This window comes from Eptatretus burgeri, chromosome 16 (genome assembly GCF_056783735.1).
Source record: "Eptatretus burgeri isolate ZD-2024b chromosome 16, Ebu_testis_v1, whole genome shotgun sequence".
In the NCBI taxonomy this organism is placed as follows: domain Eukaryota; kingdom Metazoa; phylum Chordata; class Myxini; order Myxiniformes; family Myxinidae; genus Eptatretus; species Eptatretus burgeri.
The window spans coordinates 58,527,242-58,539,814 of NC_140976.1; the positions used below are offsets into that span (position 1 = coordinate 58,527,242).

Sequence of the window (12,573 nt, forward strand, 5' to 3'; positions counted from 1 at the left end):
ATAGGCCACAGGAGGAGCCTATATGCAAATTTCAGGATCAAAATGCGATTGGAGGCGGGGCCATGCCACCCTCTGTTGAGCCATTGGTGCGGCAAAACGGGGGCGTGAACCTCTTTTGATCCGAATTCCTCTCGTAAAGAATCCACGTTCATCACGCTTGGAGGCGGGGCCATACCGCCCGACGCTCGCCCATTGGACGGAGAAAAAGTGGGTGTGAAGCCTTCCTGATCCGAATTTCTCCCTCGGAAAGGCCGCCATTCGCGCTCGCGGCTCGATGCGTTCGGCACCAATCGCCGAACGGGCCCTGGACAGCACGACGTTTGGTGTTGACTGGTGGTGTGGTCGATGGTTGGAGAAGGAGATAGGCGAAGGTGGTGGGGGGTTTTCTGTGGTGGTTTGGTGGTTGGCGGGCGTCGTTTGGGAATGGCGGTGAAGCGATGTTTGCGGGATGGAGTTGTGAAGGTAAAGGTAGTGGCTGTTTGCGTTGTTGGCTGCTTAATGGTCGAAAATAACAATAGAGAAAGAAAAATGGCTAACTCAAAGCGTCGCAGCCCGGATGAATCACACATATTCCCTCTATATAACGGGTTTGGGCTAACTACACATGAACTTACTGATATATCTCACCTGAGGACTCTTTATGGTGAAATGCGATTTCCACAACCGTAACAATATATATATATATATATATATATATATACATACATACATATATACATATATATATATACATATATACATACATATATATGCATATATATATATATATATATATATATATATATATATATATATATATATATATATATATATATATATATATATATATATATATATATATATATATATATATATATATATATATATATATATATATATATATATATATATATATATATATATAGGAGCCTGGTGTTGGCGCAGTGGTTAGGGCAGCGGCTTGGGATCCAAAAGGTCCTGAGTTCAAGCCCCGTTGGGCCACTGAATTAATACACCAGGGGGTTGACTCAGCCTGTCATCCTTCCGAGGTCGGCGAAATGAGTACCAGTATACTGGGCCGGTGTATACCCTGGTTAAATATATAGTATACCCTGGTGTATACCATATATATATGTATATATATATATATATATATATATATATATATATATATATATATATACATACACACATACATGCATACATATACGAATTGAAAGCTGGAGTGAAATCTAAAAATTTCAGCAAATTCACAATACCAATGATCCCGATGGAGTACTGCTCTCCCCTTCGGGCTTCGGGCTGATGTTCCCACCTCCCTCGGCTTCACGCTGTAGAAACCAAGGCATATCGGATCATTGGTATCTCCCACAATGAGGCTGAGTCTTTGGGCCTCTCACTCTCTCACCGCAGGCAGGTCGGTGGTCTCTGTCTTCTACCGTCTCCTCTCCGGCTTGACCTCCCCCCCATTCTCTGTTTGAGATATGTCTCCCCCCCCATATTTCTGCAGGGCGCTCAAGGTCTGCCAGCAACCCCATTCTGGTAAAACTACCAACATTAAGAATCACTGCTCCAGTTCACTCTTTCATTCCTCTTTTTCCCACCTTTGGGATAAACTCCCACACTCTCTTCAATCCCACTCTTCCCTCCAGGTCTTCAAAAAAGCTGTTCACCACCATCTCATATCTTCCCCCATCCAAATCCTCAACATTTTCTACCCCCATTAATCCACCCCAAACCCACCTCCTTCAAATTCCCTGCTTTCCTTCCTGAAAGCCTCAGTCGTGTCCATCCTGTTTACCCTCTGTACACCGCCCCATCCCTCTCCCTTCCACAGATCTCCACATGTCTCTGCTCCACACAGATTTTTCCTTCCCTCTTCCACCCCTCTTGTCTTGTCTCCTGCTCCCCTTGGTGCAAGTTCTGTGTGTTAGCTCTAATATGAGCCTCGACAGTGAATCCAAAAAAATAAAAAATAAAAAAGTCCATGAGATTAGATCATGTTTCCAAATCAAGGAATGTTGGAATAGGCCAAACAAAATTGTGAATCAATACCCCAGCAAGCTGACAGAGGGATGACCGAGGATGACGCCTTGCGAAAGGATAATTAAGTTAGGCTGTTAATTATTTTCAAAAGGCGTGTTTTAATTAACCTAAACACCCAATTTTCAGTCATGCACTCCCTTGGAGTTCCCTTTGTCTGCATGCAAAGTTTCAGGCTGCTCGGTTTCATGGTTTTAGAGTTATGGAGGAGACACATACACACTGACATTTATTGGGATATGAGCAAATAACACCTGGTGCTTCGCTGTCGGGAATACTACAGTGGGGGGAGGAAGAAAAAGAGAGGTAGAAAAAGAGTGGGGAGGGGGAGAAGAGGAGGGAGAGGAGAGCGGTGGGGGGGAAAGACAGAGGGGGGGAGTGAGGTGGAGAGGGAAAGAGGATGGAGGGGAATGAGGAGGGAGTGAGAGTGAGGAGGGGTGGAGGAGGGAAGGCGGATGTGCCGTGAGGCATTAATTATGATTCACACCGTCTAATCAAAATGCTTCTGCATTGAATAACAGTGAAGATGAAAACAAAATAATGTCTGAAATACATTTTGTACCAGTTATACTAAAATACCACCTGGACATGTCCAGAGATAAATGCAGTCCAAAAACAAACACTGCCCGGAGGTGTCCGGAAACAGACAAACTCCTGTCCAGACGCATGCGGAGACAAACTCCTGTCTGGACGCTTGCGGAGACAAACTCTTGTCCGGACGCTTGTGGAGACAAACTCCTGTCTGGATGCGTGCAGACATAAACTCCTGCCCTGACGCGTGCGGAGACAAACTCCTGTCCAGACGAGTGCGGAGACAAACTACTGTCCGGACGCGTGCGGAGACAAACTCCTGTCCAGACGCGTGCGTAGACAAACTTCGGTCCGGACACGTGTGGAGACAAACTCCGGTCCGGATGCATTCGGAGACAAACTGCGGTCCGGACGCGTGCGGAGACAAGCTGCGGTCCGGACGTGTGCGGAGTCAAACTGCAGTCCGGACATGTGTGGAGACAAACTGCGGTCCGGATGCATTCGGAGACAAACTGCGGTCCGGACGCGTGCGGAGACAAACTCCGGTCCCGATGCATTCGGAGACAAACTGCGGTCCGGACGCGTGCGGAGACAAGCTGCGGTCCGGACGTGTTCGGAGACAAACTGCAGTCCGGACATGTGTGGAGACAAACTGCGGTCCGGACATGTGCGGAGACAAACTCCGGTCCGGATGTGTGCGGAGACAAACTGCAGTCCGGACGCGTGCGGAGACAAACTGCGGTCCAGACATGTGCGGAGATAAACTGCGGTCTGGATGCGTGCGGAGACAAACTGCAGTCCGGACGCGTGCGGAGACAAACTGCGTTCCGGATGCGTGCGGAGACAAACTCCGGTCCGGACGCATGCAGAGACAAACTCTTCCCCGGGCGCGTGCGGAGACAAACTCTTGCCCGGACGCGTGCGGAGACAAACTCCTGTTCAGAGAGAGGAGAGATGCATGGAAGGATGCTGCTCTGTATTAGGCGGGGGCAGAGCAAGGATGGGACACAGAGAGAGGTGGGTGGAGCGGGGGGGGGGGAGAACGGAACTTAGCAGAGAGAAAATATTATGCTTTATGAACACACATCTCGTTTTTTCATTTTCGGATTATGCGGTTTTACCGTGTGCGACAATCTGCGGCGATGCTCACCATAACAGTCAGGAAGTGTGTCTGATGTATGTAACAAATATATATACATATATATATATATATATATATATATATATATATATATATATATATATATATATATATATATATATATATATATATATATATATATATATATATATATATATATATATATATGTATATGTATATGTATATGTATATGTATATGTATATGTATATGTATATGTATATGTATATGTATATGTATATGTATATGTATATATATACATATACATATACATATACATATACATATACATATACATATACATATACATATATATATACATATACATATATACATATATATATATTCATTATATACATTATATACACATAATTTGTATTCAGAATACACAACATACCTTGCCCCTTTTCAACAATATACATAGAATTTCAGGATTCCCATATTTCATCAAAAATGCAAAGCAAACTAAATGATCCTCAGGCCTTCATGAAATATTTTAAGGAGAACAACACCCCATTGCCCCAGATACACCCTTTCCATCAGCACCTCTGCCAGTAGAGTGAGAGCATGTACACTATAAGCTGAAGGAGTTGAGGAGACCATCTCTGCCACCGGTGACAGCAGAATGTCTGCAAAGACATGGAAATGGGAATAAAGTATTGTGGAATTAAAGCAGAAAGGGAGATGGATGGGACCCATCATACAAAAAGAGGGGGAAATGCCAGGGCATAGGGGGGAAGCAGACACTGCTGATGGTTCGAAAGCTGTTGCACCACATTTATTAAGCACATACATATTATTATAATCGATGCTGTTCTGCACAAAACCGAGAAATAACATCAACAAAAAAACTAGAAGGACACTCTTCAACATCAAGTTGCCAGATATGCCTCAACCCTCATCATTACATCATTATACATCCTTGTACCAAGTTTGATTTAAATCCCTGAATCCAGATTCAAAATATTAAATCATTCTGCCTGCCAGACCATGCGTCACATTAGGTTGAAATTTAAAACATATATTCACCATGACTCCGAGATAATAATTGTGAAGTTTCAAATCAATTGATGAAGCAGTTCAAAAGAAAGAATTTTAGATTATTGTTCAATCCAATGCGGCTGCAAGACCACATGACCTATTAATTATTCGTGAACACCCTGGTATCCCCAAGGCTTGGGGGACATGTGGGTGAAGTTTCGCCTCAATCTGTCAAGCCGTTCTGGAAGTTATTTTTAAAGGTTTATTCTGCAAAATATAGCTGCCAAACCATGTGACCTATGACATCACAATTATCATTAAAACATTCTAAACGGGTCGTCGCACCTTTGGTGAAAATTTCGTGTAAATCTGGTAAGCGGTCGCAGAGAAAACATAAAATTAGCATGGACGGACATACGTACAGACATATGTACGTACTTAAGAACAGACAACCCGAAAACATAATGCCTCCGGCAACTTCGTCAATGGAGGCATAAAATCAACAATATATGCAATTCAAGATGCAATGGACAACGTGTTAAACTGCACCTTTAACGTCTTGCTGCCCAGAAATATCCATCGACACCTGAGGTCCAGCCTTCACTTCCAGATTCCTGCGCAGCCACGTGGTCTGTTCAAGTGATGAACCCGCCACTGTCGCCACAGCTTCCACCAGGCGCTGTGTGATGTCCTACGGACAAGAATTATCCGAGGCGAAAAAGACTCATGAACTTTGCGGTCCTGAGAAATCTGCATCAATCAAAATGGCACCTGATACATCCCACCCAATTCCCAAGCGATACCTCCACTCGGCAATCATTATCATCACACTTGTGTGGGTGCTAAACAGCTTGTGATTTTAGTGACTCAAAAAAAAATTGAGGGTCAAGGACTCAACGCCTGGTGAGTGGTCAGGGAGGCGAAGCCTGTCTGAAGATGTGAGAAGGGATGCAGATGTTCAAAAAGATTAAGTTAATGGTAAAAATCAGTCGATATCATGGAAGATAAGTAAACAGAGAGATAAGTTAAAAAGTTACACGGATGGCATGTGGGCCAAATAACTGCCTCCTGCATCGAAGTTTCCTTGTATATCTGAGTACAATTTCTACACATCACTTACACAAAGTGCCACCCCCCCCCCCCAATATCTTTCCAAGACGATTAATAACATAGTATGAACAAAAGAAAAAATAATTATCATTAGAGAAAGTCACTTTTTCCAAAAACTTAATAAACAAGTGGTGCCAGGCACAGCAAATCCCACTCATTTAAGGCATAAAGTTATTTTGGGGATCAAATTTAAATTTGATACATCCTTAACATGAATGTTGATTATAAGGAATAGAATAAGGAATATTTTAGTCTTAGTTTGAAGTCAATTAAACCATTTTTGACGAAGTTATGACCGTAAAATGATTTTGACCTTTCAAGGCCAGGTAAGGTCAAAGGTCATGGTGTCAAATGAAAGCCAATAAAGGACTTGATATATGTCTTCCACAGTAAACACGCATATTCCTAACATTTTTTGATTTATAATGGAAAATTTGTAATTTTGACCGATGACCATGACCCCCAAAACTTCGGACCCTACCGATCTTCACAAATATGCATTTTTTACTATAGGAATGGGTAGGATTATAAGTGACAAATAGAATAAGGTTCACTATAAGCTTAGTTTGAAGTAAATCAGATCATTTTTGACGAAGTTATGAGCGAAAAACTATTTTGATCTTTTCGTGACCTTGACCTTGACCGAATTGGACCCAAAAGTTAATGGGGTTGTCCAAGGTTCATTGCCCACCTGTGGATTAAATTTGATAGTTTGCTAAAGCCGTTTTGCCGTAAAGTTGCTCACAGACAGACAGACAAAGAAACTGGATGATTACAATATCCCGCTCCCTCCCTCGGGGGGATAATAAATAAACCGACAGCAATTGGCTCTACATTTCGTTCCCCCTTTGAATAGGTTTTCCATGAAGTACATCGTGTGAAATCTCCATATCATAACAGGGTTATAACTACTGGATATTTGTTGTTTCTTGATCGAAATTGTTCGTGGTCTTCTGAATGCGTGTTGCTCAATTAAAGGCAGTTAGTATTTTTTCAGCAATGGCATTTCACAGCAATGTGAAACTGCGCGAATCACACGTTTCTAATTAAAGAAATGAAATAAAATGTCATCAAGCCGAAAGTGCTATTTTGTTCATATAATTCAAAGGAAAGGAAAGAATTGAAAATATATCATTTCCAAAAAATTTTGGACATTAGGAAAGTATTTCCAAACATCTTCATTGATCTTCACAGTCACAAACCAGATCGGCAATCGGTAGAGCGCATACCTCCGCCAGCTGAACGGTTTACGGTTTGTATTCCACTGAAAGACCGGAACTGGATCCGGACCTGAACCAAAATCAAATCGGCTCGTTCTTGTCACCGACCCAACTCATCCACCTTGTTTTGTCATTACTCGTCCACAACCTTTTGAAATACCATGCCACATATAGTTTTTGGCCCCATCTCTCAACGGTGAAGAATCACTTTAAAAGGTTCTCGTATCCAGATTCGGATCTTCACGAAAATCAAATCGATTCGTACTTGTCACACACACAAACTCTCCCCAAATTTTTGGCTGAATCCGTCCGAAATATCCTGTTCACAGACAAACATCCAAACAAACAGAGGTGAAAACATAACCTCCGCCCACCTTCGATGGCGGAGGCAATTGGAACGGCACTCGGTAGAACACGCACCTCCAACAGCTAAACAGTAAGTTTTGTATACCACTTTAAGGCCGGATCCGCATCCGGACCATTCGTCCTGGTCGCACACCAAAATCTAATCAGCTTGTTCTAGTCAACTATCCAACTCATACACCAAGTTTTGTCATAATCCATCCACAACTTTTTGAGATAATATGCTATATATCATTTTTGGCCCAATCACTCAATGATGAAGAATCACTTTAAAATTATAGTATCTGTATCCAGATCCGGATCTTCACCAAAAGCTAATCAATTCACCCTCGTCACACACCAAGCCTGTCCACCAAGTTTCGTCCGAATCCATCAACAACTCTTTGAGATATCCTGTTCACAAACAGACAGAATGCTGCTTGTGGAAGTAAAAAGGATGACAAAAAATAAAAAAACACGAGGACAACCTTCGACGTCACGACGTCACCAGATATGCCTCCGCCCACATTATGTGAAACATTATATCATTATACATACTTGTACCAAGTTTGATTTAAATCCCTGAACCCAGATTTAAAATATTAAATAATTCCAGCTGCCAGACCATGCATCTGATCGGTTTGAAATTTAAAACATATATTCCACGTGTCCATTCAATCATAGCTGTGACGTTTCACATCGATTGATGAAGCGGTTCAAGAGAAATAATTTTTTGAGAATTTCGTTCAAACAAATAATATGGCTGCCAGACAATGTGACATTAATCGTTTGTGAACATCCTGGTATCCCCAATGAGTGGGGAACAGGTAAGTGAAGTTTCCCCTCAATCTGTCAAGCCGTTCTGCAGAAGAAGATTATAAAATGTTTATTCTTCAAAAAAAATCATAGCTGCCAAACCATGTGACCTATGATGACATAGGTGGAGAACTTTTGGTACACATCCTCGCATTGAGGATGCCTTTTGAGAGCGTCTATCATGAACTTTTAAATATATTTGGACATTTGCTTTAAAGTTTCGAAAAGTTCATGTTACTATTTAAAGATTATTCCATTTAATGTGTTGTAAATTCGTAAACACTATTTTCTCGTCATGAACGACAATCGTCCATGTCGGGTGTCGCTATTGGCTCAATCAAGGCACGTGCTGAAATATCGGAAGTTGTTGTTGTTGTTGTTGTTGTTGTTGTTGTTGTTGTTTTTCTTCTTCTTCTTCTTCTACCTCTTCTTCTGGTGAAGACAAAACCTTTAGGACGTAGCTCTTGGACACATTTGTCCTTGTTTTTCCATGGAGTGGTTTCAGAGCTACAGAGGTCCAAAGTTTTTCCTTTTTTCCAACATGGCTGCCACACCACATGACCTATGACATCTTCGTTATCACAAAAACATTCCGCATGAGTAGTCGTAGCTATGGTGAAAATTGTGAAATTTCTATGGTGAAAAAAAAAGAAAACCTCATTCCTCCCCGCTTCAATCGCACACCTGACCCACGACGTCCTCTTTATCAAATCAAATTCAGAATTGGTGGCCGATCACGTATTTGGAGTTTCGCGTTGATCGGATAAGGCTTTTTGTCCAACATGGCTGCAAGACCATGTGACCGATAATGTTGAAATTTTCAACCAATATTCCCCATGCCGAGTCGATCATATATTTTTTTTCTCTCTCTGAAACCGCTTAGCCTTTCGATGCGAGACTGGATTTACGATTCACTAATGTTGCTACAAACAATTTATTTAACAATGATCTCATCAGTCACATGGTGTGGCAGCCACATTGGTTTCAAGGAATAAATTAAAAAATTATATTTCAGAAACTGCTGGAGCAATCGATGCCAAACTTTGCAGTTGTGATTCACTGTTCTTGCTCCATGTAAGGAAACGTGTTTCATATTGATCTGTAAACGGTTTTGGAGAAAAAGGTTACTCAATTTTCGGTTTTCAAATTAACTTGGCTGCCAAACAACATGACCAATGGCATTGAAGATTTCGACTCTACCCAAGATTTAGGAGATGCAGAGGTCCAAAGTTTTTCCGTTTTCCCAACATGGCCGCCAATCCCACGTGACCTATGACATCATTATAATTTTAAAATTCTGCAGGATGAGTCGCATCTATGGTCAAAATTTCATGTCAATCGGATAAGGGGTTGCAGAGAGAAGAGAAAATTTGCATGTACGTACGTACAACCCGAAAACATAATACCACCGGCGATATAATCACCGGAGGCATAAAAAGGTAATTACGATTAATGTATAGTAGGAGGGCCTTTGACAGATGTTGTTGGATGGCCATGAAGAGTAAGGCAGAGTGAGAGGGGAGAGGCAAATAAGCAGTCATCAGTTACTTTGCTGTGTAGCTCTGTGCTGGTGTGTTAACCATGCTTTATGTCATAAATGAACGCAAGTTTGGACCATACTGACCTGCCAGTTGGACATTAATCAATCAAAGAATGTGGCTTTTATGACAACCACTTGTTGATCAGTGTCTAGCAGCGTGAACAGTGTCCTTTTATCGATTTTTTTTGTATTCAATGTCGAGACTTGTGTGAGAGCTGACACACATAACGTACAACAAGGGGAGCAGGAGACGAGAGGGCCGGTAGATGGAAGGACAAAACAGTGGGGAACAGAGACATGAGGAGATCTGTGGAAGGGAGAGAGATTGGGTGGGGTACATGGGGTAAAAAAAAATGGACAGTCCAGGGAATTTCAGGAAAGAAAGCAAGGAATATGAAGGAAGTGGGTTTGGGGTGAATTAACAGGGGTAGAAAAAAAAATTGAGGTTTTGGATGGGGGAAGACAGGTGGTGGTGAACAGCTGTTTTGAAGACCTGAAGGGAAGAATGGGATTGGAGCGAGTGTGAGAGTTTATTCCAAAGACTTGCTGATCTGAGGAAAAAAAGAGGAATGAAAGAGTGAAGGTGAGCGGTGATTCGTGATTTTGGTAGTTTTACCAGAAGGGGGTTGTTGGTGGACCTTGAGCGTCCTGCAGAAATATGAGGGGGACATATCTCAGACGGGGCAGGGGGGTGGGGGGGACGAGGCCAGAGAGGAGATAGTAGAAGACAGAAAAACCACCGAGTTGTCTCTGCGGTGAGAGAGAGTGAGAGATCCAAAGACTCAGCCTCACCGCGGGAGATACCAATGGTCCTAAATGCCTTGGTTTCCACAGCGTGAAGCCGAGAAAGGTGAGAGGCAGGAGCACCAGCCCAAAGGGGAGAGCAGTACTCCATCAGACTGCAGATGAAAGCTTTGTGTGTGGTAAGGAGGAAAGCAGAAAGCAGGAGTGCCAAGGAAGGACTTTGCACGATGGAGGATGCCCAGTCAGCGACTGGCTTTGGAGGCCAGGTTGGAAATGTGGCTTTCCCAGGAAAGATCATGGCAAATAGTGAGACCCAGAAGCTTGAACGAAAGGACTTCTTCAAGAGGATTGTTCGTGATAAGCTTCATTGTTGCTGGCGTCGTACTGGCTTAAGACAGTCAATGATGCAATATTGACAAGTATGAGACTTTATGATACCATTTATCGCTAATGTTTTTCGACATAAAACGTAATGTTTAAAGGTTTTATGGCCAGAAACCTGATAGCGAGATATATGTTGAGGGATAGGCTGCTGCATGGAACTTACTTACACTCAACAATCATCACAGTTCATATTATCAAGGGAAAACCCAGCATCGCATCTGAAATTTTTTGCAAGATAAGCACATAACACACAAGGCACAGAGCATGAGAACGGGGAGATGCACAACACACCTGTAGGTCCCTCTGGTCCTTCTTGCTCTCCAGCGGTGGAGTTTTCAGAACAAAATCATTCAAGATACTGAAAAAAATGCAGCACGAACAATCAGCAAGAGTGACGTCGTTTCACGTACCTGGCGCATGGCGTGATACAGACACTCCCACCCATGAGAAGGTATGCAAAAGGGTGCACAATGCAAACATGGCTGTTATTTGAGGGTCATAATAGGCTATGGTCATGTGGTTAAAGTATGTACAAACCCCAACAGCAACAAGGCTCCTGGAGGAGGTAGATTAAGCTGGGAACAGTCCTTAAGGAGGGACAACAGGCTGGGCCACGCATCAACGAAACTGCTCACTGCAACACTGTGGAGTTAAAGGTTAAAACCAAGAGAGGCCGAGATAAAGGAAAGGAAAGACAAATATAAATTAATAGTTCGATGATCAAAACCAACGATCAGTGCTGTTACGTCTATCGCCCACCAACATTTCCATGCACATCCCCTCCACCCACCTTTGGATGTAGGCGAAGAGGAATTGCAGCAAACAAACCTCCAAGGAAAAGTGCTTCTGGGTGAACACGCACACAGCAAATCCGTAAAGATGACGTACAAGGTTTTGCTCCTGTAACTTTGGAGTTGCCCATCAAAAATGAACGATAAGACCCTATCAACGCTAAGAGATCATTTAGATGATGAAGCTGTGTCGGCAAAATGAACGACTGAGATTCGTGTGCCAAATATTTTGCCCAGAACTTTTCTGCTCCAAATGCACAGCATGTTGGACACCTTTTTAATGAACCAATAGTATTGCTTAATGAGCCAATGGTATCTTGAAATGTACGATTCTCAATTCGACTTTCCTTTCCTTTCGTGTGTAGCACACGGCTGCTGGTTGCATCATTTGCTGGTGTGCGGCTATGCCGCTGACACAGTGTCCCCTGTCGGTTAGAGCAGGAATTTGGAATTTGTTCAGGGTGCAGGTGGTAGCTTGCATACGCTTCACAAAGGACACATTGGGATCTTTAACATCCAGCAACGAATGCTCGCAGAGAGTACGCCCAGTTTAACGTCCGTCCGAGGGACCTGCCTGTGAAACACCGGGATGAGAGTGTATAGCTGGGCTTGGATTCAAACCCAGGCGAGACAGCTTAGAGGTGAGCATGAGTACCTCTCGGGACGAGACTATCCTGCCAACTCCTCAGTTTTACTTCCGCCATGTTCATTTCATTTGAAGAATTAATCCATTGCACGAGTCTCGTTAACGTCATTTCTTTTGACATCACTTCCAGATTGTACTTCACACTGCAATCTATTTCTCTATCGAGAAAAACCCCATCTAAGGAAATGCCACATTTAAACTAACTGTCTCGTCTGTGTTTGAGTCATGGAATGACTGTAAAAAAAAGGCAGGCCATTACGTGCTGGCACACGGGAAAATTCTAAATTCCCATCTTGACCGAAGAGGG

The 12,573-nt window shown here is 42.8% G+C and overlaps 1 protein-coding gene across 7 annotated transcripts in view; it reads right to left on the reverse strand.

Moving 5' to 3' along the window:
- The window catches only part of DOP1A (DOP1 leucine zipper like protein A), an 87,110-nt gene that overhangs the window by 31,261 nt on the left and 43,276 nt on the right, over positions 1-12,573 (reverse strand). For 6 of the 7 annotated variants that reach the window (XR_015052329.1, XM_085859350.1, XM_085859346.1 and 3 more), the window contains 5 exons: positions 11,620-11,675; positions 11,367-11,471; positions 11,121-11,187; positions 5,223-5,364; positions 4,239-4,321 (listed from right to left, as the gene is read on the reverse strand). Coding sequence is in view for 6 of the 7 variants with exons in the window: in XM_085859350.1 (XP_085715476.1) it covers positions 4,239-4,321; positions 5,223-5,364; positions 11,121-11,187; positions 11,367-11,471; positions 11,620-11,675 (453 nt within the window). In the remaining variant the exon portion in view is untranslated. The remainder of the gene's footprint in view (positions 1-4,238; positions 4,322-5,222; positions 5,365-11,120; positions 11,188-11,366; positions 11,472-11,619; positions 11,676-12,573) is intronic. The other variant, XM_085859349.1, reaches the window with a different exon arrangement.